Source organism: Colletotrichum scovillei (assembly GCF_011075155.1).
Source record: "Colletotrichum scovillei strain TJNH1 chromosome Unknown Contig00009, whole genome shotgun sequence".
Taxonomy (NCBI): Eukaryota; Fungi; Ascomycota; class Sordariomycetes; order Glomerellales; family Glomerellaceae; genus Colletotrichum; species Colletotrichum scovillei.
In genome coordinates, this window is record NW_023336267.1 from 6,121,009 (window position 1) to 6,144,999 (window position 23,991).

Genomic DNA, 23,991 nt, shown 5'->3' on the forward strand with positions numbered 1-23,991 from the left:
CTGCAGCCCGGATGTACCCAGTGCTCCCGAAAGCAGATAGTTTGCCCCGGCTACAGGGATCCTTCGGAATTCTACTTTAGAGACGAAACCGCCAACGCTGCTTATAAGGTCCAGAATAGGAAACCAAGGAGGCGTTTGCCCGCCAAAACGAAGCAGCAATCGCAATCAGTGGCGGAAGGAGACGCGCAGAAGCAACATGCAGGTTCGAGCGGTACTCCAACCATAGCGGCCACACCAAGGCAAGCTGTTGGGACTTTGGTCAATCACTGGTCTCCATCAAGTTCATCGTCCTCAACTCCACCGTCTGACGGTGAGGTGGTTCGCTATCGATCAATCTCGTCGCCCATCGAGGATTTAGCACGCACTTATTTCATGACCGACTACATAGCGACTTCGCCATTTGATTATCTACCTAAACTCTGCCCTTATGGATTGACAGGAAACGATGCCATGTCAGCGTCAATACTAGCCGCCAGTTTTGCAAGCCTGTCGCTAAAGATATCGGATCCAAAACTCATGAAGCAGGCTAGAGTCCAATACGCCAGCGCACTATGTCAAACGAATCAAGCACTTAGCTCTCCGAAACTTGCCGTCGAGGATAGCACTCTAGCTGCCGTATTGCTCCTGGGATTATTCGAGGCCATCGTCTTTTCCGGGCAGCAGTCTATGGATAGCTGGAATCAACACACGCTTGGATCCGTAGAGTTGTTGCGCATGCGTGGAAGTCAGCAATTCGAGACCGCCCTCGGCCGCAAGCTTTTCGTTCACTCTGCAAATAACATTCGCACGAGTTGCGCGCACAGTAAAACACCTGTCCCGACCCGATTCATAACGCTGTACGATGATGCGCAGCCGTATCTTGATCAGAGCGATCCCTTCCTCAGAGTCACCCCTGTTCTCGACAGGGTCGCCATGCTACGGTCAAGAATAGCCTATTTGCAGGACTCAGAGAGACATGAGGTTCTTGTTGAAGCTCTGGATTTGGACGCTGCGACAGCGAAGCTTGGGCAAGAAGTTTCGGCAGAATGGAGGTTCACGGCAAGGGACCCGTATGAGAAGGCACCAATGACATACAAGGGAATATCTTTCCGCTATCCTTCCCTTCGAGCGTTGCGGTACTGGAACTCATTAAGGGTCATTCGCATGTTTCTCAACGACCTTATTTGGATGCAGGCATCCTTGATCCTCGCCCAGGGGCCGACATCAGCCAGTTTGGGCTACTTTGCCATGCAGGAGGCCGCGACGCGGAAAATGTCGACTCTGGTGGTGGAGGTACTCGCCAGTTGTGGCGAATATCTAGAGACAACGGAAGACCGATTTTCTGTGACGGCGAGATGCTTGATCTGGCCATTATCGGTCATTGCTGAGATATCCATCACACCCCCAGACGCCCGACGATTCGCTCTCGACTGCTTGGGCCGGCTGAGCCGCGACGGCCGTATCCCACGACCGATTGAAGTTGCAAACACAATGATGGGTCTCCAGGCAGACTGGTAAGTGCTTATCTCACCTGTCACACTGCTCGAACCATTCTTGTTGAGGTCTCGCCCAGGTTTTACATGTATCTTCTTGGATGAAACCTGTGAATATCTGTATCATTTCCAGTATTGACTGGTGAACAACTCAACTCACACATAAGTCAGATGAGCCTGCATTGGAAGTATGTATAAAATACCTAAACTTCAATGCCAACGGTTGCCGGGAGTTGTCGGGAAGCCACAATCTGGCTTGTAAACGGCTCAAGACTACTGCGATTTCTCGATTGAGAGAACTATCGGTCACTCGCACCTGTGTCGATAGTAGGCCAGTGTCTAATGTCAATTGCCAAGTTTGCGCGCAAATTAGTAGTGCACCATGCACATTGCTGAGAAGAACGAAACATATGGGTTTTGCTCTAGGTAGGTCATTTTCGAAGGCAAACGATGTTAAGGCAGGGTCTAAGGGGGTTCGCTAACTCTTCCATACCAGATATCGACCGTGGATCCAGGAAGCCGAGAACATCTTTCATTCCTTCCACTGGTGGCCATTTGCTCCATTCGTGCGCCCCTCATATTGGTAGCGCTCCTCAAGCTTGAAGTACTTGTTGAAGCCGACCCCCTCGCAAACCTCAGCATAGGACAGAATCGTCGGGGGCTTTCCCACAAGGAAGGAACCTTTCAGCGCCTCTAAAGCCTCGCGAATACTCTTCAATTTTGCGGCAACCAAAGTCCACGGGTATGCAACTCCGCAGTACCCGAGCTTGCCCAGGTCCTGCGCAGACAAGTTCTCCGTTTTACCACCCTCGATGATGTTGGCAAAGACAGGGAAGTCGAGATCGTTTCTCAGCCGTTCCATGGTCTCGCGATCGGGGAGCGCCTCAACAAAGACGGCATCCACTCCAATCTCAATCGCCTTCCGAGCTCTGGTGAGAGCTTCGTCGTATCCGTGGATGAGACTGTCAGTCCGGGCCATGATCCACATGTCCACACCTTCGTCTCTGGCATCAACTGCGGCCTGCCATCGGGCGTAGGCCTCGCTTCTGGAGACCACGCTCTTGCCAGCAGTGTGGCCGCATCCTGAAGACCTTTTAGACATATTCAGTTTCTTCATCACGGGTCATGTTGGGTCATACTTTTTGGCCAAGACTGGTCCTCTATCATGATGCCAGCAGCTCCTGCGGCCGCAATTCTGCGTGGATAAGGTCAGCATGATCACCACATTGGGTTTTAGGTGGGCGAAACTCAAGCTTACCCCTCAACGGTCCTCTTCACATTCATCGGGCCGCCGTATCCAGTATCGCCATCCACAAGAACAGGAACTTTGACCTCTCTGACAACTTCCTGAACCTTTGCAGCAACTTCCTGGAAAGCTATGTATCCAGTATCTGGGAGGCCAAACGCAGAAGCCATGGCATACCCGGCCAGGAAGACCAGAGGGAAGCCAGCCTCTTCACAAAGTCTTGAACTCAAGGCATCGTAGCTGCAGACGTGAGCAAGGATCTTGGAAGGGTCTTCGTGCGCCTCTTGCATCATGGCTCGAATCTTGGTTGCCTGGAGGGACGGGATCTTTCCACGACAATTATCCAGTTCCAGTATCGCTTTCTTGTCGCTTCTATCGATGGTCGGACCATTGCTTGCGTCGAAGTGAAACGGGTAAGGAGTGGTGTTGACGATGGACTTGGACATTTTGACTGTGGGAAATCGTTGGATGTGAGACTTTTTGATGGCTAGCAGGCTATCGATATTGATATTGTTGTCAAGCTTGCATGATCCCCTTCGTCAAGCGATTTTCCTGGCTTATATACACAGACTTCCACGCCTCTCCACCACCTATGCAGCACCTCTAAGAGCTCCGGCAATCGGAGTGAAAGACTTGTAGTATTCACAGTCAAACTAATTTTCGAAATCTCAAACGATGAGAAGCTCGCCGTGTGACACTCGACTTGTGCCCGAATCGCACAGTCTGATAGAACCGTGCTTCCGAATAGCGAGAGGAGCAAAGTTCGGATGATGTCAGCGCAGACAGCGAGAACGGACCGAAGCGGATAATCACGGACTGTCGCGGGCATTGGCGCTATCTAGCGGATCGGAGCGGGGTTCCACGGCAGTCATTTACCCTCGCTTCACTAAACCTCCAGACCACCAGCATTAAGAGCGGGCATCCGTTCTTCAACGTATCCTGAATCTGCCAATAGGCTCATTGAGTAGGGGTAAGAGAAGATGACAAGCAAGACTTCATGAATGATTGGGATGTTTGGGGCTGACTTGTCCAGCACGCACTCGAGTCTCTCTTCCTAACTAAATGCTTGTTGCTCAACTTGATTCACCATGAGCGATGAGCCCCCAAATAAGGCCATTACAGAGCCGTCCCAAGTCGGATCACCACGGTTCAAGCGGACATACGTTGCTTGCGACACCTGTAGGTCTCGCAAAGTGAGATGCATTATGGGAGGTGAGCCCCCTTGCGCCAAATGCAAACGTGAGCATCGCGATTGTCGATTCGATCGACGTCCGAGAACCTCGAAGCACAGGGATCCGCCAAATTGGAAAAGTAACCGGCCGGCTGAGCATGCTATCACGCCGCAGCCTGCCGGCGTCAGTCTGGCCAAGTCACCACAAGAAATTGATACACCAGTACAAGAAAACATGCCATCAGCGGCCCCTCTATCTAGAGCAGTCACCCAAAACCTTAGAAGCGAGTGGCGTCAAAGCTCTCTTCGTGATAGTTCACTTTCAGAACGGGTTGTCTCCAGTCTTGTGACCGGCTCTAATGACGCTCTTGATGTGCTGTCCGATGCCGCAAATCTACTTCACCATGCTGTAGTATCTCCATCCTCTGGTTCCCCTTCAGCACCGCCAGCACACACCGTGCAGGATGTTCCCGTTGCTGTACCCGCCAGAGAACGAACAGGAGGTCAAATTGGGGTGGGTTTCGTCATTCAAGCTCTATCTGAACCAGGCGACGATACCCTCGATATGTGGGACAAGTGCAGATTCGTCAGACAGGGCTGGTTCACCTCCCAAGAAGCCGTCACGTACATCGATCTGTAAGATTCAACTCTTTGGGCCCAGTGTAGCCAGTTCTCACTCACATCGACCAGTTTCTTCAAATATCTCTCTCCACTATCTCCTATCATCGTCGACCAATTTCGGAACCATAATGCCCACTCAAGCCTCGTTCATGAAGAATCCATGTTATGTTGCACCATCCTGATGATTTCATCTCGATTCTTCCTATTGCCGGGAGCAGGCGGCATCTCCAGGAGTCAATTGATACACAATCGACTTTGGCAATTCTGTGAGCTAATGATCAAACGCATTATTCTGGGTCAAGAAAAGATTTCCACCGCCAAGATGAGAATAATCGGCACAATTGAGAGTCTGCTGCTCATCTCGGACTGGCACCCTCGAGCCATTCATTTTCCTCCGGACACAGAGGGCTGGGATGCTTTGCTGGTCGATCTGGATTACGACCGGGAGAACCGGAGACGAACTAATGATGAGGAACCCCTCCTTCGTTGGCGCAAAGATGTTTTTGAGCCTGCGAAAAGAGCGAGCAGGATGTCGTGGATGCTCCTTGGCCTTGCTACGAATCTTGCCTACGAGCTTGGAATATTTTCAAGCGACCAACGCGCAGACTCTACGGCGTCAAAGGTTGCAGATTGTCGCAAGTTTCGAGCTCGAAAGCTCCTTTATGCCTACATGACTCAAACCGCAACGAGACTTGGGTATAGCTCCGTCTTCCCCGAAAGTGTGTCCATCGCAGCCTCGCGATCTTCGATGAAAGACATGGGCCATTCTTCACAGGCCTCATGGGCCTCATACATGGATATCTATCTCGAGTTCACCCGTCTCTCAAAAGTAGCTTCGTCAATGTTCTTCCAATCTGTGGAACATTTAGAAGGCTTACTTCAGAGCGATGGCTACCCAGATCTGTTGGATCATTTCCTGAGCTCTCTTTCCAACTGGAAGGATTCATTTGATGCAGACTGCAAAGGTTTGTTGCATCATGCCTCTAACACTTCAGATGGCTAATATGGATGCATAACCATAGCTGGGCTGTTAAACATATCACTGTCTATCGAGTACTACCACATTAGAGCTTGCATAGGTGCCATATCAATACAAGCAGTCGTACGAAGAGCTGCGACGGCCAGAGCATATGGAATTGAAAAGGACAGTCTCGCCGGCTACATGACTGCCCAGGATGCTAGATTCCTGCAAGAGGTTGTGTCGGATAGCAGCGAAGTGCTGCGCATTGCCACTCAGACATCTTTCCAGTCACATCTTGCATGCGCGCCAGCAAGTGTCAGGATCAGCGTGATATCTGCATCCGTCTTCTTGTTAAAGGCCCTCAGTCTCGGATCACCCGCGACAGATGCTTCTTCAGCTCTACAGACGTTAGATCGATGTGTGACTGCGTTGGGAAGGTATCCGCCCGACGACATGGATTTTGCACTGAGATACGCCCATCTCATTGAGCAACATACCCAATTCCTGAAGTCAAATCTCTTCCCTGTATCTGCACCCCAGAGAGCGCTCAACGATACCCAAGACAGCCTGAGTGGATTTGGACTCACGCTGCTAAGTCTTCCGCCTGATCAAAGTACCAATGATGGCGTGTCTGCGGATCAGAACGGGATCTGGCGGGCTCTGCAATTTGACTCCAGCATTGCTCCTTTCAGCGACAATACAGATCAGCTCTACCAGGGGTTCGACATCGACTCACTCAACTTTCTATGGAACCTACCAGATATCACTTAGAGATACACGGCCAAACAGCTTCTACGTGACCCATCCGTCTGAGAATATGTCACAGTTATCTCCGCATGCTTTAGTGTCAGCTCTTACAAGGCATCCGTGCCTTTCCGTGTCAAGCCGCGTTAGTCCGTCGATGTCCGTTAAATCTTGCGAGGAGTGTCCAAGATACTCCGTCGCCTTGTCGGCACCCGTCTTAGTCCGCTGTGCTGCGTCCAGCCATCGTAGAGCCTTTTGTCACCTCAAACAGCCCATCATTGGCGTGGCCAAACCACGCGTTTCCGGCTAAGCGTTCCGTATATCTTTCCAATCATGTCACGAAGACATACAAGTACACTAGCTAGCGAGTGCACACAGGATAATGCGGGGAAACCTGGGCCATCCGTTCGATACTCTGGGGTGTAGCTACCTCTTTGATACGTGTTCTATATAAGAAGGGGAACTAGGGATTTTTTTGGCAGTCCCGACAGTGATTTAATTGAGAGTCTTGGAGCTATGATCCCCTATCCGGATGCGTATACCTTTTCATCAGGGAATATTCGACATGGCCACTTCCCAGCAGTCTCATCTTGAGGCGCTCGCGTCTACATCTGCACCCAAAGTAGATGAAGTTGCCCTATGTCAGCATCTGGAGTTGAGAGCGGTACCGAAATTCCATACCGACACACCAGAGACTGATCCCGCGGGAATCTACGGAAGCCTAATCCCGGCTGAGAAAAGATTGGTACGGAAGTTGGACTGGATCATCTTGCCAGTCCTTTGGATTATGGTTGGTACACTGTACTCATGGTCTAGTGTAAATATCCTACAATTAACGCTGACCGTTGCACTCTTTTATCAGTACTGGTTCAAGTAAGCATACTAGTAAGCATATGCTCGATCAGAAACTCGTCCTGATCATCTTTACGATAGTTACCTCGATCGAAACGCCATTACCGTAGCTCGTTTAGATGGCATCGAAGAGGAGCTTAGTTTGACCTCGACTGAATACCAGACCTGTGTATCCATACTCTTTGTTGAATATATCCTAGGACAAATTCCGAGTAGTACGGTCTAATGCCCCCTTTTCTTTCAGGTGGAATCTGATAAAGATCAACAGACATGTTGATAACCCGAGTCAGGCCCTCACGGTTCATGGCTTCGACTATGGCCCTTTGGTCAATAGTCAGCACCGCGACAGGTGTGACGAAAGACTTTAAGGGCCTACTTTTGACTCGATTCTTCCTTGGCATCACGGAAGCGCCGTTCTACCCCGGCGCTCTGTATCTGCTAGGAATCTTCTACGCCAGAAAGGAGATTGCAACACGAATCTCCATACTCTTCACGGCTAATATATGTGGCACTGCTTTTGCTGGTCTCATAGCCATAGGAGTCTTCCAAATGGACCAGGTGGCTGGCCTAAGCGGATGGCGATGGTTATTCATACTTCAAGGTATCATCAGCTTTATCGTTTCGGTTTCATCGGCCTTTCTGTTGCCTGACCAGCCTCTCGACACTCGCTGGCTCAGTGAAGAGGAGAGAAAGCTGGCGCAGTCCCGAGTTGCAGCTGATACAGTCCAACTTCAAGCGAATACCAGCACTTGGGTCGGTCTTTCTGAAGCCATTCGGGATCCACGTCTTTGGGTTCTGGTGACTATGCAGCATTTGCATCTCAGCGCATCGGGCTACAAGAACTTCTTCCCAACTATAGTCGAAACGCTGGGTTTCGGCCGAAACGTTACGCTGGCCTTAACATGCCCTCCCTACATCATCTCCGGTATTGCAACCATAGCATGGGCTGCGAGCTCAGGTGAGGTCATTGAGCAATCGTACGTGTATACTACTGACGAATGTTGTCAGGTCACTTCAACGAAAGAGTCTGGCACATTACCATTGCCAAAGCTGTCGCGGTTTTTGGCTTCGTGCTAGCCTGTAGTGCTTTAAATGTCGGTGCGAGGTACTTTGCTATGTGCGCCTTTGCAAGCGGTGTCTATGCATGTAACTCTATCATTCTCGGCTGGGTCTCAAGTACCTGTGGCCAAACGATGGAGAAAAAGGCAGTTTCCCTTGCCTTGGTTAACACCATCGCCACCATCGGTTCTATTTACACCCCAGTAAGTCACCGCCCCTCTATTCACTCTCGCAGGATTCCCGGCAACCTCCCCTGACTATTTTCAGTATCTCTGGCAAGAATTAGACGCACCTAGGTATACCACGGCTATGCTGTCCAGCGCTGCATTTTCCGTGGCAGCCGCTGTCATGGCCTGGATTCTGAGATGGATGCTGATGAAGAAGAACCAAAGATTACTCCGCACAGGCAATCATACCCCGCTTCTGTTTAGCTACTGAAGTCAAAAAGACAGTGTGTCTGAGGAGCAGACAATTATGTCACTGGTGCGGTGCTGTACGTAACAGATCACAGGCCTGGTCGTGGTCAACCTCGAATACCAGCACGGTGCAAGCAAGAATAAGGGCCTAGTACTGCCTTCATCGAACAGTGATCGTATACTAGATTGTTGATTCTTTGAGGATCTAGTCAGGCTTCAGTGACTTCTGCACCCAGCGATAACCCCAATTATTCATCCTCTAGAATGTGCAGGGGCAGTTTGGACCACAGAGGTTCTTGCAGTAGCCAACGTTGTCTCCACCCCAGCATACGCCAGGCCTTCTTTCGCACGCCGCTATGCAAGCTGTATGACATCAGTTAGAGTCCATCAAGGGGAAAATTAAAGTATTCATGTACAGTTGCACTCCTATCGAGCATTGGATATTAGCGGGTTCCTCTTCAGTCAAGTCTCAGTTGGGCATTGCATGTTCACTTACAACCTGCTGAGCTACTGCTTGAGAGGCAAGAAGGCCAAAGAGAGCGAGAACGATGGTAGATGAAGGGAATTGCATTTTGATGGTTTTTGAATATTCAATTGGTTTGTTGGGTTGAGATGAACTATGCGATCGACCTTAAGTGTGAAGATATACCGAGCTTTTATAACATTTATATATACCCTTGAGGAGGCGACCCATATTCCTTGACGTACCTGAAGATAGAAATATCACCCCGTCACCGATGGAGAAGCCCATGTGCCAAGATTTCGATTAATGATCAAGCTCGCAGAAAAGACGGCCGACAAATACCTCCCGGTGGCCGAAATTCGGTATCAAAGACAACGAAAACGCCCGAATCACTGCGCCCGGTTCCAGCCTTTTCATGCACATAGGTGAGCCCAAAATACGGTTCGTATATCAAGCAAAGCTTCTTATATGAGATTACAGGTTGGCTGGGTTAACGAGTCAGGGCGACCCCATACTACGGCCTCCAGGAGCATGGTCTATCCACGACTATCAATCTTGGTAGCGTCCCCTTGCATGAGGATTCCTCAGATGCTTCACTACACAATTGCCCGTACAGATACGACTACACGTATAGCTGGGCAGAGCCTACGCAGATTTCGAGCTATGTTCCTCGGTACGTGAAGCGCTAGTGCGGACTTGAGATTTCGAGCTATGTTCCTCGGTACGTGAAGCGCTAGTGCGGACTTGGTCCAGCTCGTAGCTCAACTTAGCGATACGACCACAGTGATTGCCATGCTACAAAGTCTTTGACATCAGGTGGCCGTAAGCTTTGGTGCTTTGATCAAGAAAGGGGAGTTGCCAATACATGAAGAGCGATCAGGGGACTGGGAGAAAGACAGATGCTGGCGAAGTGTCGGTGAGACATGTCAGGTCTTTACCGGCCGGGCTGTAAAATTGAAAGCCCAGTAAACCACTCTTTTTCGTACGCATTTTCCCATCTTGGCAGAGCCAGTAGGTATTGCGTAGATGGATACTTACATAGAAAGCTAGTCATTTGCTCCTAATATGGATGGCTCCGTAACTGCCACTCTGCCTGTAGCATCACCATGATCGTGTGTGGCACCCCTGCTGAAGCTTAAATCAGATGCTGGAATTTACATGCACAGGCCATACGGAGTGATAAGGTACCTTACCACCTTATTTATGTGGATGCAGACTCCAGAGGTGCTGACCTTGGATGTGGGGAACCGCGAAGGTGAGAAGGTAGACCGAAGAAGGTACGGTACGTACCTACCTACGGTCGCAAAAGTGGCTCAGCTGTGCGACACGTGACACTGACGCCACTCCCGCGTCTTGCGCAAGGCGACTTCACCTTACATCACCAGCCTCATCAGCCTCGTGGTACCGCGCCTTTGACTCGATTTCCTTCTATCCGGCATTATCAACAATATCTCTGCTCTTGACGCGCCGCGATCACAATGTCGACGACTGCACCAGAGACTGCCGAGCAGGCGCCCACCGCGCCCAACACGCAAGAGACGACGACCGATGCCGCCGCCGCCCCAGCTGATGCCGCGGCTGTCCCCGAGGCAGTCGCGCCCGGCCCAGAGCCCAAGGCCATCACCCGCAAAGACATGTCTCTTCGCGAGTTCTTGACCAAGATGGACGACTATGCTCCCATTGTAAGTCTCGACAACAATTTACAGGGGAACGAATACTGACTGACGGCTTTCACCTGCTTAGATCCCGGATGCAGTCACAAACTACTACATGACCAAAGCTGGCCTCCCCCCACCACCGCAGACCGACCCGCGCCTGGCGCGCCTGCTCGCCCTCGCAACGCAAAAGTTCATAGCCGATATATCTGCCGACGCATATCAGTACAGCCGCATTCGCGCCTCAAACTCCAACGCCAATAACCCCATGGGCAATCTCGGTGCTGCGGCGGGATTCCCCATCCCGGGCCAACCCACAGGTCCAGCCGGCGCAAAGGACCAAAGTCGTGGAGGACCTCTTGGTATCCAGAGACCTGGCTACGGCGGTGGTGGACAGGGCGGCAGCCAGAACAGGACCGTTCTTACAATGGAGGATCTCGGCATGGCTGTCGGCGAGTACGGAGTCAACGTCAAGAGAAGCGAGTTTTATAGATAGGGGGGGTTGGACAGGGCAGCTGGGAGCTGCCAATATTTCTTTGGGCTGGTGTGCATATACCACGGCGTTGGGCGGACTTGGGTATGGCGTCAACGGGGTTTCACATGACCAGGAGGTTCGGCTTTGGACGAGCACTACTTTAGAGGTGCTCGAAAGTTTACGATATGGACATCCATTCGGCTAGCAGAGGATCGTCAACGGCACAAGGCCCCATATTCTTATGTTACAGTATATATCGCTGGTATCTTGACAGTGTTGTACAAACGTTTCCTCCACTTCCTGACAGACGCCGTCCCCATGCTGATGAACTTTTGAAATCCCAAGACCGTCGCCGCCTCTTACATTCTAGACCAGATGAAGGGCTTTCTCGTGCTGCCAAATGTTAGCTCTCAAGAACCTCATTATCTCCTATATGGATTCAACGTACGGCGAGAATTCTCCCAGCTTGTGACCGACCATGTCTTCCGTAATCGTCACGTCAATGTACGCCTTGCCGTTGTAAACCTGGAACTTGAGGCCGACAAAGTTGGGCAGGATCGTGGCGGAACGGGCCTGCGTCCGGATGGGCACAACCTTCTGTCCGGGAGCGGGGCGCACGATGGGGAGACTATTTGCGTCAAGGTCAGATTCGAGGGCGGTTCGATTGAGGGGTTTTCGCGGAGGGGAGGGAGCCCTTACGGGACAATGTGAGGTCCTACAAACGAATTGTCAGTTCACCAGGTTCGATCTGACATGGCATATTTGAGACTTGCCTTTCCACACGGATCGCTTCAGAAGGTGTCGTGTTGGCTGCATTGTGGCGACTCCTTTTGCGATATGGGATTGATAGCTAGCTACTTCCACCTCCAAGTCACTTCTGGGCTGCCGCGATGCCACGCGGGAAGAATTTCCGAGCTTCCAGGATTTGGCGGAGTCACGTGAGCGGCCGGTGCTCCGTGCTTCGGACCCGACTCTACAGTATTGAGCTTAGCTAATCACGGTTCCCTGCACTTAGCGACGACTTCTCCACCAATGTCATTGATGGGCGTAGGTAAGGTAGGTAACTTGAGCCAGAGTTACTAAATTCAATAGTATTAGTTCTTCCCTCTACCTAAAGTCCCTAAATGATTTCAAGTTTCACGTGGAGATAGCGAAGATGGAGAGAGGCTTTTCAGATTATGGCCTTTGTCCTTTTTTGTTCTGCTTCTCAGTGCACGCGCGGACGGCCGTCCCACACTGTTTCAGTTGGTAACGGCGACGGTAAAGCAGAGTGTGCAAAGCTATCGATCAACTTGTTTCCTCAACCGCGAACTCTTGAAACGACTCAGTCCAAAGTTTTTCGATGGTGCCGCGTCCAAGGATCTCCCTGCTGGCCAACAACTCCCAAAGTCTACCGAAAGAGGTCCGCCGGCCACAAGTCTTGTGATTCTAGCTTGAACGGCTTGTTCTCCTGATCTCATGTCTCTTATATCACGTCATTGGACTCTATAAGCCTACTCCGTACCTACGTCCCCTTTCTCTGCCAGCCGTCTCCTTGAACAGCCACAATCTCTATTTGTAACCTTCTCGCGCCGCCGTCCCGAGTTCGCGGCTCAATTTGGCCCCCCTCGCAGCTCTCAAGTCCCATCTTGATGATCATTGTGGGGTTTGGCGATCCCTTAATTCCAGGTGCTATACCAGTGACCACGCGGAGGGAATTCCCCCGGCGACTTGAAACAGCCAACTTTATTCCCCCCCTTGGGACCAACGACACTTCAAAGCCTGTTAGCGAGCCACGAGTCCGACTTGTCAGTCTCTTTCTGTCTACTGTTGCGTCGCACTTTGCTTTTCTTGTCTCTCATGCCGGCACTTGTCACCCGCGGGAAATTTGCGCAAATACCGGAGCATGTCACCCTCCGCCACTCGACTCGACTGCCTGCCAGATTATCCCCGATCCCCCTTCGATGATGATGCCGTGTAGCCCAAACAACTTCAGACTAGACCTGCGCGTAATCTAATCCAGGCGGCAAACGAAAGTCCCCCAACGGTACGACTGTACGAAGTAGCCGCATTGCTCGGCACTCTCGGCATCAAACGTGAACCATGAACCACAGTTTGGCGCCTGCAAGGTCCCAGGAGGTCCAGCAGAACCAGCACTAGGAGGTCCAGGTCCCGAGATCGTGCTCTTCCCTACCAGGGACTACCCCACACGGCACATCATCCATGCCAAGCACGCTTAGTTTGGTGAGGCTCGCCGCTTCCACGGGCTCCAGAGTGTCCAGACTAGACTTTGAGAAGCAAAGTGACCGGCCCCCCCTCGTTGATTGCGTTCCCTCTTTTCCCACAAATCGTGTGTTGTTTTGCCATTATACATGGGACGGAGCAAGGGACTCCGTCATGATATTGTAGGGGGGTGGCCTGGTGATTCTCCCCCAAAGGTTCGCAACAGGCAACTCTTCCTGTCGACAGTCCACTATTGTCCATGTATCGGTACCATCTTTGCCATCCCATCCCGTCCCACCCCCCTTAACTGAACTGTAAACGAGAGAAGGATGAGAGAGGAGACGAAAGAGGGAATGAAGGAGAGGAGAGACACTGAGAAAGAGAGGGAGGGTCCCGGCCACGAGGATATAAAGTCTGCCATGCCTCGGAGCCACTCTGGGGTTGGTCTTGGCTTTTGCTTGGACTGCATCCGACCTTTTTACCTTCTTTTCTAGTCTAACCCTTTTCATTCCTTTCTTCGATCCAGAATCATGAAGTTTTCCAACATTGCTCTCGGAGCTGCGTCCGTCGCATCGGTCCTGGCGGCCCCCATTGACGGCGCAAAGGAGAAGCGCGCCGGCAAGTTCCTCTTCACTGGTGTCAACGAGAGCGGTGGCGAGTTCGGTCAGGGTACCCTTCCCGGACAGCTGGGCAAGGAGTACACATGGCCCAACAAGACTGCCATTGATGTGAGCAACACAAACACGATGATGCCATAAGGTAAGCTGACTTGGTGGTTTCAGACCCTTAGAGCCCAGGGCCTCAACACTTTCCGCATCGGAACGATGATGGAGCGTATCATTCCCGACAAGTTGACTGGCACGATCAACGAGACCTACTTCTCTGGTCTTGAGGATGTAAGTCTTTTGCGCAGCCTGTGGATGATGGAGATACGCAAGGTATACTGATACTTTGGCTGCAGCTCGTCAAGGACGTCACCTCCAAGGGCTCCTACGCCGTCATCGACCCCCACAACTACGGCCGCTACTACGGCAACATCATCACCAGCTCCGCCGACTTTGGTGCGTGGTGGAAGACGGTCGCCGCCCGTTTCAAGGACAACGACAAGGTCATCTTTGACACCAACAACGAGTACCACGACATGGACAACACGCTCGTCCACGACCTGAACCAGGCCGCCATCACCAACATCCGCGCGGCGGGCGCCACGAAGCAGAACATCTTCATCGAGGGCAACTCGTACTCTGGCGCGTGGCACTGGATCGAGAGCGGCTCCGGCGACGCCCTCAAGAACCTCACGGACCCGTCCGACTCGACCGGCAAGCTCCTCTTTTACGAGATGCACCAGTACCTCGACACGGACGGCTCCGGCACCAACGAGGCCTGCGTCAGCAGCACCATTGGCGCCGAGCGCCTCGCCGTCGCCACCAAGTGGCTTAAGGACAACAACAAGCAGGGCGTTCTCGGCGAGATTGGCGCTGGTGTCAACACCCAATGCGAGACTGCCGTCAAGGGTGCCCTCCAGCACCTTGCGGACAACTCTGAGCAGTGGAGAGGTGTAAGTGTTTTATGTTCTCAAACGTTTCTCCTGTGCTGATGGCCACTAACAATCGGAAATTTAGGTGCTCTGGTGGGCTGCTGGACCTTGGTGGGCGGACTACATGTACTCCATGGAGCCCACGACTGGAAAGGCGTACGGGACTTACCTCCCGATCCTCAAGAGCTTCATTTGAAGCTATTCCGGACACCGGGGTGAATACGTATCTTTTACGGGGTGCATATCGACGGAAGTGGAGCATGCGGCCGGCGCCACGTGATTTTGCCGGCGGCGTTGTTGCCGAAAGACGCAGTTACCTGTCCGTGGACATGGGTGCTGAAGTCTGATGAAATTCTCAATGTAGATATTGATCGTGGGTATCCTGGCCCCTGGTGTACATATCTGGAATATGAAAAGCCCAGTTTCATTCGTCTTTGCTGTCGCAATTGTGGTGACACAGGTGTAGTTGTGGATTCGTGACGGATTTCTGTTTACGACAATGACAGCTGGTAATTGAGGCAATCACCAATTAGGTACTTGTTAGTCACAAGGCGATAGGTGAATGATAGCTGATGCTAAGGTAGTGTAGGTTGATTATCAGCGACGCATGACCAAATCTCAGCTGTAAGATGAGGCAAAAAGTGAGCTGTCTCAATCAGGCAGGTGGTGGATATAACTGACAGGATTCCCCACGTTGCAATTTACGAACGTGTCCTCTCACCTTATTTTTGTTGGTATTGGCATCGCTGGTCTCGTAGTCCGAGCCTCCAACAAGAGTCGCCCATTTCAAATTCACAAGTCAGAAGAGCCTGCACCTTACAACCACCTCACATCTCACACATTTGACAGTTCCAAGTGCAAACGTGGGGAATCGGACTTGTCATAATCCAAGGCCCGGTGGCGTTTTCTCCAAGTTCCCAGCCACTGAATGCGTGGCATGTTGTTAGTCTTAGCACCCTTCCTTAGGTGCAACTCAAAAGTTGCAATGTGCCGTCTGGCATACGTGCTGTAGAGAGACGATAGAGAGACGATAGAGAGGCAGCCAAACAGACAGACTGGTTCGTTTGATACAATATTGTCAGAGAGAGACCTTGAACAATGTGATAAATCATAGAGGTGAGGCTCGCCAGGTACAGATAGAGGCAATACACAGCATGCGCAGACACCCTTGCATGACCCCGAAAAGGACCAAACAAGAGTGCAGCGGAATGCTACAGAAACTGACAGAGCTTTGGACTAAAAATTGTGCTATTTTGCAATTCGCCATCCCGCAGCCCGCTGGACCCCGAACTTAGCACGCCTTTATGGTAGGCCAGGAGGTACCTACCCAGGAAATCACCACCTTAATTGCAGTGCTGCACACTAAAAAGGTACCTCATCCAGGGTACCTCCACCTCCTCCAACTCCACCCCCCCAGCCAGGCCACACACACAACCAACCCACTGGACGGGCGCCGTTTCGACCACCTCACCCTCTCCGAGTGTCTTCCCCCATCGCCCCCAAAGACGCCCTCGCCCTCACGCGCTAAACCGTACAAAAACTCGCCAACTCCACGCCGCGCCGTCTTCGCCTCTGCATCCTGCCAGCCTCCTTCTCTGCTCTCCTATTAATACCTTAAACCAACCAGCCCTCTCTCTCTCTCTCGCGACCTCGAGGTTCTTCGCTGCCCTCGTCCTTCTTTCCAATTCTTCTCAATCAAACTCCCATTAGTTCCGTCGCAAACCGCCAAAATGGTCAGCCCTCAGATGTACGTTGCCCCCTCTCCGTTTCCATCCATCGCACGGAATCGCATTGCAAATCTCTGATTTCAATGTTTCCTTGTGCGCCTCCAACAACGACGTCGAATACCTTTGCTGACAATGCCGCAGCACCAACCTGATCATCATGCTCGGCATGGTGCAGGTCTCCCGCAAGGTCCCCTTCGAAGACCCCAACGTCCTGAACATGTGCCGCGCCGGCTACATTGCCAGCAACATCATCATCGCCATCATCTACCTCTACGTCCAAGCCCAGATTAACAAGAAGAAGGGTGCGTTCACTTGGTGCATTGTACAGGGTCATCGAAGCATTGCTGACAGACAGTAGACCTTACCACGCTCAAATACGTCGAGCCCCCAGCGATGGGATCCGCCGAGGAGGGCAAGCTCGTCACCACCACCATTCACGCCTACGACACCACCCAGCTTCGCCAGGCCTTCCGCTCTCAGGCCATGGGTATCGCCATGATGGCCTTCATGCACATCTACATGAAGTACACCAACCCTCTCCTGATCCAGTCCATCATCCCCCTCAAGAGCGCCCTCGAGAGCAACCTCGTCAAGATCCACGTCTTTGGCCAGCCCGCCGCTGGCGACCTCAAGCGTCCCTTCAAGGCGCCCGCCGGCTTCATGCAGGGTCTCCAGAGCGGCCCCGCTGCTAGCGACAAGAAGGCCATCGAGACTGCCGAGCGTGCCGGCCGCGGTGGTGCCAAGGAGGAGTAAATGTCTGCTCACTCCCGTCGCCCGTCGTAGTTGGTGCTTGGGGGAAAACGGACAGTCGGACTGTGAACAAAATACAAAATCAAAATAGGGGGTCACCATTGGTCATACAGAAGACTTTTTTTTGGTTGCGCGCAAAGGTGGTCATGTATCTTACTATACACCTACCTGGAGGCAATAAAGGGATACGCAGGCACGGCTGGGAAGTAGATTTCCCAAGATGATGCGATTCTCTCGAAATGGATGCTTAGTCTCGTCAAGATGCAGCTCATTAATCCGCACTCTGTTCGTTTTCGCCATCTCTATCATGACTATCTCCAAGACACCTTGCTCTATAGCCTCCCAAAGGTACTTTTTATTAGCTCCAATTCGTGTCTGACAGCTCCGCCAGTTCCGTCACCTCCTGCCACTTCGGTGTGGCTCGGTCACAGCAGCAGCAGTAAGGCACGTGCGTTCGCGATTCCCGTAGTGACATAATCGTTTTCCCCAAAAAGTTGCCCCTCCACGCGCACGCAGATTCACGTCTCCCACTTACATCCTCCAGACTCGACCGTCTTGCCACGCCACCACGACGCTTTAGATACTCACAATTGTTTCCAACCAGACATTCACAATGGTGCGCCCATCGACACCACCGCCAAACCCGGCAACGGCGCCGCTGCCCGCCAGGACCCCTCCAACACCAGCAGCAATCCGTCGCATGGTGAGTCAATGAATCCTCAAATCTTCAGTTTCTCTCGGACCTCCCCAGGACTAAACAAATGAATCTCTACTGCAGGAAGAATCCCGCCTCAAAGCAAAGGCAATCCGCGACCGCCGCGACGCCGAACTCGCCGCCTCAGGCGCAATCCCGACTCCCAAAACCGCCTCGGGCTTCGTAGCCACTAATGACGTCCACATCACCAACGCCGGCGCCTCCCAAGCGACAGACATCTCCCGCAAACGCCCACACTCTTCCATCTCAACGTCAAATCCTGTTGCTGCTGCTGCGGAATCGCACCCATCAACGAACCGCGATGCCCGCGACACGAACGCCGCCCCGCGCCCGGCGCGCAACTTTGCCAAATTCGTCGACTACAACATGTCCGCCATGACAGACACAAAGGGCGGCTTCCTCACCGCTGAAGACGACCCGCACAACACGGCCCTCGTGCCCAAGGTAAAACCGGGCGGCCCGCCCCAGGAAGAGAAACCAAAAGGCATGTCCTCGCAGGAATGGGAGCGCCTCCAGCTCCTCAAGAAACTCCGCCGGCAGAAAGCAGGACCCTTTGAGCCGGGCCTCAGCGTCCTCGCCGACTCCACCATGCGCAAGAAGTGCGCCGACTGCTCCTCGTACGAAATCGACTTTGTCTGGGACGAGATTTTTGGGATTCAGGTCTGCCACGCCTGCAAGGACAAGCTGCCCGACAAATACTCGCTCCTCACAAAGACGGAGTGTAAAGAGGACTATCTCCTCACCGACGAGGAACTCAAAGACGCCGATCTCCTCCCCCACCTCTCGCGACCGAACCCGCACAAGTCGCACTGGCACGACATGATGCTGTTCCTGCGTATGCAGGTGGAAGAGTACGCCTTCACGACGAAATGGGGCTCCGCCGAGAAGCTCGACGCCGAGTTCGCCAAGCGCGAGGCCGACAAGAAGAGGCGCAAGGAGGCCAAGTTCAGGGAGAAGCTCAACGATCTCAAGCGAAAGACGAGAACTGAGGCCATCCGCAGACAGCAGGCCACCACGGCCGCCGGCGCGGGACCGAGAAAGTTTGGAGACTCGGTGGGCGGTGGTAAGCACGTTCACGATTGGGGACGAGCGGTCGAGAATGAGGAGGGTATGACGGTGAAGAAGTGCAATGGATGTGGCATGGAGGTCGAGGAGTTGGAGTTCTAGCCCTCATGTTCCATGATTTTGTTCGCGGTCGGCAGACCTTCGTTCGTTCACAGCAGCGACAGCAACCTTGATTATTTATGACGACAGCTTATCTTAATACCCAGAATCATACAATCATCTATTCTCTTCACCCGTAAAGAAGAAGCTATGTACGTAGAAACAGAGACCATGGTCCAGAGTCCACCAAACAACAGGCAAAGCAAAGGGGAACGTCGGTCGGTTTGGTGGGGCTGGTTGGTGAAGTGTAAGGGTATCGACGTGTGATGAACAATAATGATGCCCCAGTACAATATTACAACAGGACGCGGATCGGCCGCGCCGATTCACGCCCCCTTATCCTATTCCATTTCATCCCCTCGTTTTCTGTCTTTTCCCAATCTGGCTCGCGAGCCCACTGCTGCAGCCAAAAGCCCCGAGAGTCTTATACTTCATGCCCAAAAAAACAAGTTGGAAAAAAGAAGTCCCACAACACCTTCTTCATCATCTTCTTCTGTCATGCCCGGACACAATCAGCTCGGAGAGCAGACCATCTTTTCAGACATCCATCCCGTAGCAAGTAATGACCCAAAGACGACGCCATTTCAACGGACGCTATGCTGCTGCTGCTGCTGTTGTTGTATATTTTCTTTCCTCTCTCTCTCTCTCTCTCTCTCTCTCTCTCTCTCTCTCTCTCTTCTGTCCCTTCCTCACTCAACCAGAAACTCCACCGTCTACCGCGCAAATACCTTCACCACGCCATCTCCACCACCGCTGACAACCCACTTGCCGTCTTGACTCCAGACAACAGAGCAGACGCCCTCACCACGCATGATGCGGTGACTCGTAATCTCCTGCGTGCAGGATCGCTTCTCGAGACTCCAGAACCGCAGCGAGGCATCATGGCCTGCGCTGACAAGCTCGCGGCCGTCTGGACTAAGTGATAGGCCCGAAATCGATGCCGGGTGGGCCAGCATGTTGTAGGTACATTGGCCTGAGCGTTCAATCAGCACATCGTCGCACACATCTGACTTCCATAACTTACCGCTGTTAGCATCGAAAAAGCGGACGAACCGGTCCTCGTGTCCAGAAATAATGACGCCTTCAACCCCGGATCCTGCCATGGATCTGCCTCCACCACCGGTTGGGCCACCGCCAGCACTTCCATCTTCCTCAGACAGCCCGCCTTGAGGCTGTTCCAAACCAACTGTTGTCGCAACAACAGCGTTGACACTGGTGTTGATTGAACCGTCGTATGTCTCGGAGCTGTCCATTGTGCCAGTCTGTTCACCTGTCCGGGTGTCGTAGACGAGAATGGCTGCATCAGAGTAAGAGACGACAAACGTGTCGCCGCTAGGGCTGAGAGAAGTGATACATGTCGGGCTGGCGTCAGAGCCATCCGGCCTCTTGATGTTGTGGACAAGCGTGTGGTTGAAGGGGGAGCTCGATGCCATGTTGGGCTGCGGGGTGCTCGAGAAAGCACTTCCAGAACTCATCGAATTACCGCGGACGCGGCCTCTGCTGCCTGTCGGACCAGCTCTGTTTGTTCCCGGCTGAGGTGAGGTCAACTGAGGCGGCGCGCTGACGGACCACAGACGGACAGATCCATCAGCGCCGCCAGACACGAGCAGAATGCGATCGGGGCTTCCGTATTGGCTGTTCTGGCCAAAGACTGCGCCCAAGGTGGTCGGCAGCACGCACAACGCCCAGACGGCGTCGGTGTGGCCCTCGAGGGTAGCCTTGGGGTCAACTCGACCACGTTCCCATACTCTGATGGTAGCATCTTGACCGCCGGAAAAGATCCAGCCGTCGCCTTGGGCGCGACCACCGGTGGAGAAGTTCGGCGAAGGCGACCAGGACGTCAAACAGAGCACGCCTCCAGCGTGACCACGATGAGAGAAGTTAGCTGTCACGTCAAGATCTGACGCAGCATTAGTCTGTCCATGGTTATCGGCACGAGGAATGTGGAATCGCTTGATCATGCCATCATCGCCTGCTGTGCAGATCTCAGGTTCACCAGGGCTGCCACCACCAGAGAAGATGACGGTGCGTACGGTGTCCAGATGGCCTCGCAGTCCGAATCGAAGTTTGAAATTGCCCGTTTCGGCCTTCTGGGCAGCCGAGTTCAATGATAGCTCGTGGTCTGCGCTGCGTCTCCGCGACATTGATCCTTTGCGGCGATGAGAGCTCGGTCCACGGTTGGGCGACTTTGGAAGATTGTCTGCGGTGGGGAATGCGTCGGTATCGGGCCTGTTGGTGATGTGCTGTAGAGATTGCGACGAGTTGGCATCGGCAAATGATCCGTCGGAGAAATCCCAGCCGTCGGTCTCGGGGGCAGGGCGACTAGGTTGAGATTCTTCCGTTGGCTCTACGCTACTGATGGACTCGACGGCATGGCTGGGGCGTTGCATGTTGTCGTCGAGCATACGGCCAGTTGCCGACATTGGCTGAGGCCATTCAGTGCCGGCGGCATACATGACAGGGGGTGCAGGTTCTTGTGCGGGGGGTGGCATTTGCTGCTGGTGCTGTTGTTGTGGTTGTTGATGCTGCTGCTGCTGCTGCTGCTGTAGTTGCTGTTGCTGTTGCTGTTGCTGATCGACAGGTTTGACTTGGAAACTCGTTGGTTGACTTCGCTGCATCGGGGGTGCATGATTCGGGGCGGGAGGTGGGCGGTTGGCTTCGCGGACATGGTTTTGTGGCACAAGGGACGATGAGGCAAAGGGGAAGGGTGGCTCCTGGAATGGCTTGCCACCAGGTACGCCAAACGGCTCGCCTTCGCGCAAGTCCTCGAGTATGGGGAGAGGGGGTGAATCTCGTGGAGGTAAAGGATTCGCCGGGGTAATCATCAGATAGGTAAACTCGGCCTGGCACTGATCCAGGAAAGACTTGAGGTCGGCCCGTTGCGACTCATCGTCGGCTTTATCGACGTCGAGCTCGCCGCCATGGGCATCGAATGGCTTCTTGGATGAAGCTGCATAACACTGTTAGCTCATGCTTCGTTTGTCATTTGATAGAGCGAGGACTGAAAACCCACGTCGGAGCTTCTCCTGGACCAGGGCAGCGCGATCCTTTTCAGCATTTGCAGCATCTTCGCCTGCCTTGGCACCGCCCTTGAGCTGTGCAGCCTGGTCTTTAACCTTCTTCTCGAGAATGGCGACGTATTTCTTAAGTGCCTTTTGCGTTGCGTCGGCCCTTCTTGCCTGGCCTTCGAGGGAAGCTATCCTAGCCTTCATCTCCTGGCGGTCAATCTCCCAAGCATTCCTGTCCCGCTCGTGACGGTGCCACTCGGTTTGGAGGAAGCGCATAACACCTAAAGAGCATCGCAGTCAGTACAGATGATGAATAGACTCAATGGTCGCGTTGAGCAACGTACCCTGCAGCGTATACTCGGTCGCATGAGGCTGGTTGCCGCCGTTGCCCTGCATCGCGCCGCCCATCTCGTTCCCTCCAGGCCCGCCCATGCCGTTGCCTACGTTCGACCCCATACCCGGAACCACCTGCCAGCTCATACGCGCGCAAGGGGGGACTGGTCCCCAACGGGCAGCTCAGCGCTTCCTTCGGATGTGGGAGGAGGTAGATGCGAGGTGTGGGAATCGTCTCGTCGGTGGTCGTTACGCTGTTGGGATGGGTTCCTTCTCACGGATCGTCCCGCTGGGCGCAGTAGTCTGCGCGCCTTGGTATCGTCTCGAGGTGATGATGGTGCGTCGTCCTTACATCAGACGAGCAAACAAAGTCAAAAGGTATCGGCGGCGACTCGTCAAGGAGCTGGCGCAGCGGTCTTTGCCGTCGTGGTCGTGGTGTCGTGTCGTGTCGTCGTGAGGTGGGAAAAAGGTGGTTGTCAATCCAAATCCAGGTCCAAAGCCCCTAAAGCGGTGGTCGGAGCTGTGCTTGGTGCTGTTGGCGTTGGCACACCCCTGGTCAAATCAATTGGAGCTTTGCTGCTGTCGCGTTGGCGTCTGTCTCTCTGTCTGTCTGTACCTTATGGGGTGCTCTGGATGGATGGGTGTACCTGAAAGTGCTGCTGAGGTAAGGTACTTTGGAGTGATAGAGTCCATGTACCTTGCAGTGGATGGGAACACTCTCTCAAACGCAATTGGCCCGGTCGAGGGGGCGGAAAAACTACGTGTTGGATGGTTGGAACTTGGAAAGGCGGCATGCCCTTGATGAAGTCGGAATTATCTCCCCCAAGAACAAAGAATACCTTAGATAGCTTGGTTGGGTGGAAACTGGCAGCTTGGCTACCTATAGAGGTGGCCGCAAAGATCTTGACTTCAATTCGGGCCAACAGCACGGGCAGAGAGACCTGGAGGGTGAGAGGCATGTACCTAAGGTACCTACCTACCTTAGGTATTCGCTGCAGAAATGGAGGTATCTGAAGCGCTGCTTCTTTCCCGTCACCTGTCTGGGTCTGGCCTTATGGTTCCTTCCTCTCCATGTTCAAACTTCAAGGTACGTACGTTCCTGGCTTTACTGAGCTGGGTGGCTCCTGCTGCCATAGGTACCACAGGGCAGGCGTTGTACCGTGCTGTGTGACTCGAGCTTTCCCCAAAAACTGAACAGCGACGGAGCAGTGAGCACAGGTGTCCTGCTCTTGCCGCCAGCCACTTGTCCAATCAGACAGCGCCTAAGAGGGTGTGAGGCTGTCAGGCATCAAGCCCTGCAAACCTGCAAGGTTCTGCCGTCTCTTCAGGGGCACAGGCCACATTGCTATCTCGATGATTATGTAACAAAATCCTCCATTCTTGTCCGACGATGACCTCGCTACTTTCTAGCGTACGTGGG

The 23,991-nt window shown here is 53.1% G+C and overlaps 10 protein-coding genes across 10 annotated transcripts; 7 read left to right on the plus strand and 3 right to left on the minus strand.

Annotated features, from left to right (window-relative positions):
* Positions 1–450: 450 nt before the first annotated feature.
* On the plus strand, positions 451–1,497 carry HER10_EVM0002982 (C6 zinc finger domain-containing protein; the record flags this gene model as incomplete). The annotated part of the gene is made up of 1 exon (XM_035472673.1): positions 451–1,497. The coding sequence occupies one exon, from the start codon at positions 451–453 to the stop codon at positions 1,495–1,497; it is 1,047 nt and encodes a 348-aa protein (XP_035329036.1).
* A 507-nt stretch (positions 1,498–2,004) lies between these two features.
* Positions 2,005–3,164, minus strand: HER10_EVM0003961 (methylisocitrate lyase; the record flags this gene model as incomplete). The annotated part of the gene is made up of 3 exons (XM_035473622.1): positions 2,005–2,555; positions 2,612–2,667; positions 2,731–3,164. 3 exons carry the CDS (start codon positions 3,162–3,164, stop codon positions 2,005–2,007), a joined length of 1,041 nt encoding a protein of 346 aa, XP_035329156.1.
* Positions 3,165–3,806: 642 nt separating this feature from the next.
* HER10_EVM0011309 (uncharacterized protein) lies at positions 3,807–6,242 on the plus strand (the record flags this gene model as incomplete). Its single annotated transcript, XM_035480744.1, has 3 exons — positions 3,807–4,525; positions 4,580–5,475; positions 5,590–6,242. The coding sequence occupies 3 exons, from the start codon at positions 3,807–3,809 to the stop codon at positions 6,240–6,242; spliced, it is 2,268 nt and encodes a 755-aa protein (XP_035330080.1).
* A 538-nt stretch (positions 6,243–6,780) lies between these two features.
* Positions 6,781–8,735, plus strand: HER10_EVM0009530 (uncharacterized protein; the record flags this gene model as incomplete). Its single annotated transcript, XM_035479016.1, has 5 exons — positions 6,781–7,016; positions 7,149–7,282; positions 7,336–7,890; positions 7,927–8,025; positions 8,695–8,735. The coding sequence occupies 5 exons, from the start codon at positions 6,781–6,783 to the stop codon at positions 8,733–8,735; spliced, it is 1,065 nt and encodes a 354-aa protein (XP_035329874.1).
* A 1,748-nt stretch (positions 8,736–10,483) lies between these two features.
* HER10_EVM0007983 (transcription initiation factor TFIID 23-30kDa subunit) lies at positions 10,484–11,156 on the plus strand (the record flags this gene model as incomplete). Its single annotated transcript, XM_035477521.1, has 2 exons — positions 10,484–10,687; positions 10,749–11,156. 2 exons carry the CDS (start codon positions 10,484–10,486, stop codon positions 11,154–11,156), a joined length of 612 nt encoding a protein of 203 aa, XP_035329678.1.
* A 338-nt stretch (positions 11,157–11,494) lies between these two features.
* HER10_EVM0000796 (37S ribosomal protein S19) lies at positions 11,495–11,951 on the minus strand (the record flags this gene model as incomplete). The annotated part of the gene is made up of 4 exons (XM_035470564.1): positions 11,495–11,528; positions 11,584–11,763; positions 11,835–11,850; positions 11,909–11,951. 4 exons carry the CDS (start codon positions 11,949–11,951, stop codon positions 11,495–11,497), a joined length of 273 nt encoding a protein of 90 aa, XP_035328794.1.
* Positions 11,952–13,867: 1,916 nt separating this feature from the next.
* HER10_EVM0007406 (cellulase) lies at positions 13,868–15,070 on the plus strand (the record flags this gene model as incomplete). The annotated part of the gene is made up of 4 exons (XM_035476964.1): positions 13,868–14,065; positions 14,120–14,233; positions 14,323–14,901; positions 14,960–15,070. 4 exons carry the CDS (start codon positions 13,868–13,870, stop codon positions 15,068–15,070), a joined length of 1,002 nt encoding a protein of 333 aa, XP_035329604.1.
* Positions 15,071–16,604: 1,534 nt separating this feature from the next.
* On the plus strand, positions 16,605–17,354 carry HER10_EVM0002048 (phosphate transporter; the record flags this gene model as incomplete). The annotated part of the gene is made up of 3 exons (XM_035471775.1): positions 16,605–16,621; positions 16,743–16,903; positions 16,960–17,354. The coding sequence occupies 3 exons, from the start codon at positions 16,605–16,607 to the stop codon at positions 17,352–17,354; spliced, it is 573 nt and encodes a 190-aa protein (XP_035328933.1).
* A 610-nt stretch (positions 17,355–17,964) lies between these two features.
* Positions 17,965–19,233, plus strand: HER10_EVM0007632 (DNA repair protein; the record flags this gene model as incomplete). Its single annotated transcript, XM_035477184.1, has 2 exons — positions 17,965–18,054; positions 18,130–19,233. 2 exons carry the CDS (start codon positions 17,965–17,967, stop codon positions 19,231–19,233), a joined length of 1,194 nt encoding a protein of 397 aa, XP_035329633.1.
* A 175-nt stretch (positions 19,234–19,408) lies between these two features.
* HER10_EVM0002147 (WD repeat domain-containing protein) lies at positions 19,409–23,342 on the minus strand. The gene is made up of 4 exons (XM_035471872.1): positions 22,583–23,342; positions 22,244–22,519; positions 20,255–22,180; positions 19,409–20,203 (listed from the first exon to the last, which is right to left on the minus strand). Exons 1-4 carry the CDS (start codon positions 22,716–22,718, stop codon positions 19,944–19,946), a joined length of 2,598 nt encoding a protein of 865 aa, XP_035328952.1. The 5' UTR covers positions 22,719–23,342; the 3' UTR covers positions 19,409–19,943.
* Positions 23,343–23,991: the final 649 nt, after the last annotated feature.

Excerpts from the sequence above, each read along its gene's own strand:
- HER10_EVM0002147 (XM_035471872.1), bottom strand. The coding sequence starts at position 22,718 with ATGAGCTGGCAGGTGGTTCCGGGTATGGGGTCGAACGTAGGCAACGGC. Across the intron at positions 22,520-22,582 it reads GACCGAGTATACGCTGCAGG|GTGTTATGCGCTTCCTCCAA; the intron begins GTACGTTGCTCA and ends GATGCTCTTTAG. Across the intron at positions 22,181-22,243 it reads GGTCCAGGAGAAGCTCCGAC|CTTCATCCAAGAAGCCATTC; the intron begins GTGGGTTTTCAG and ends AGTGTTATGCAG.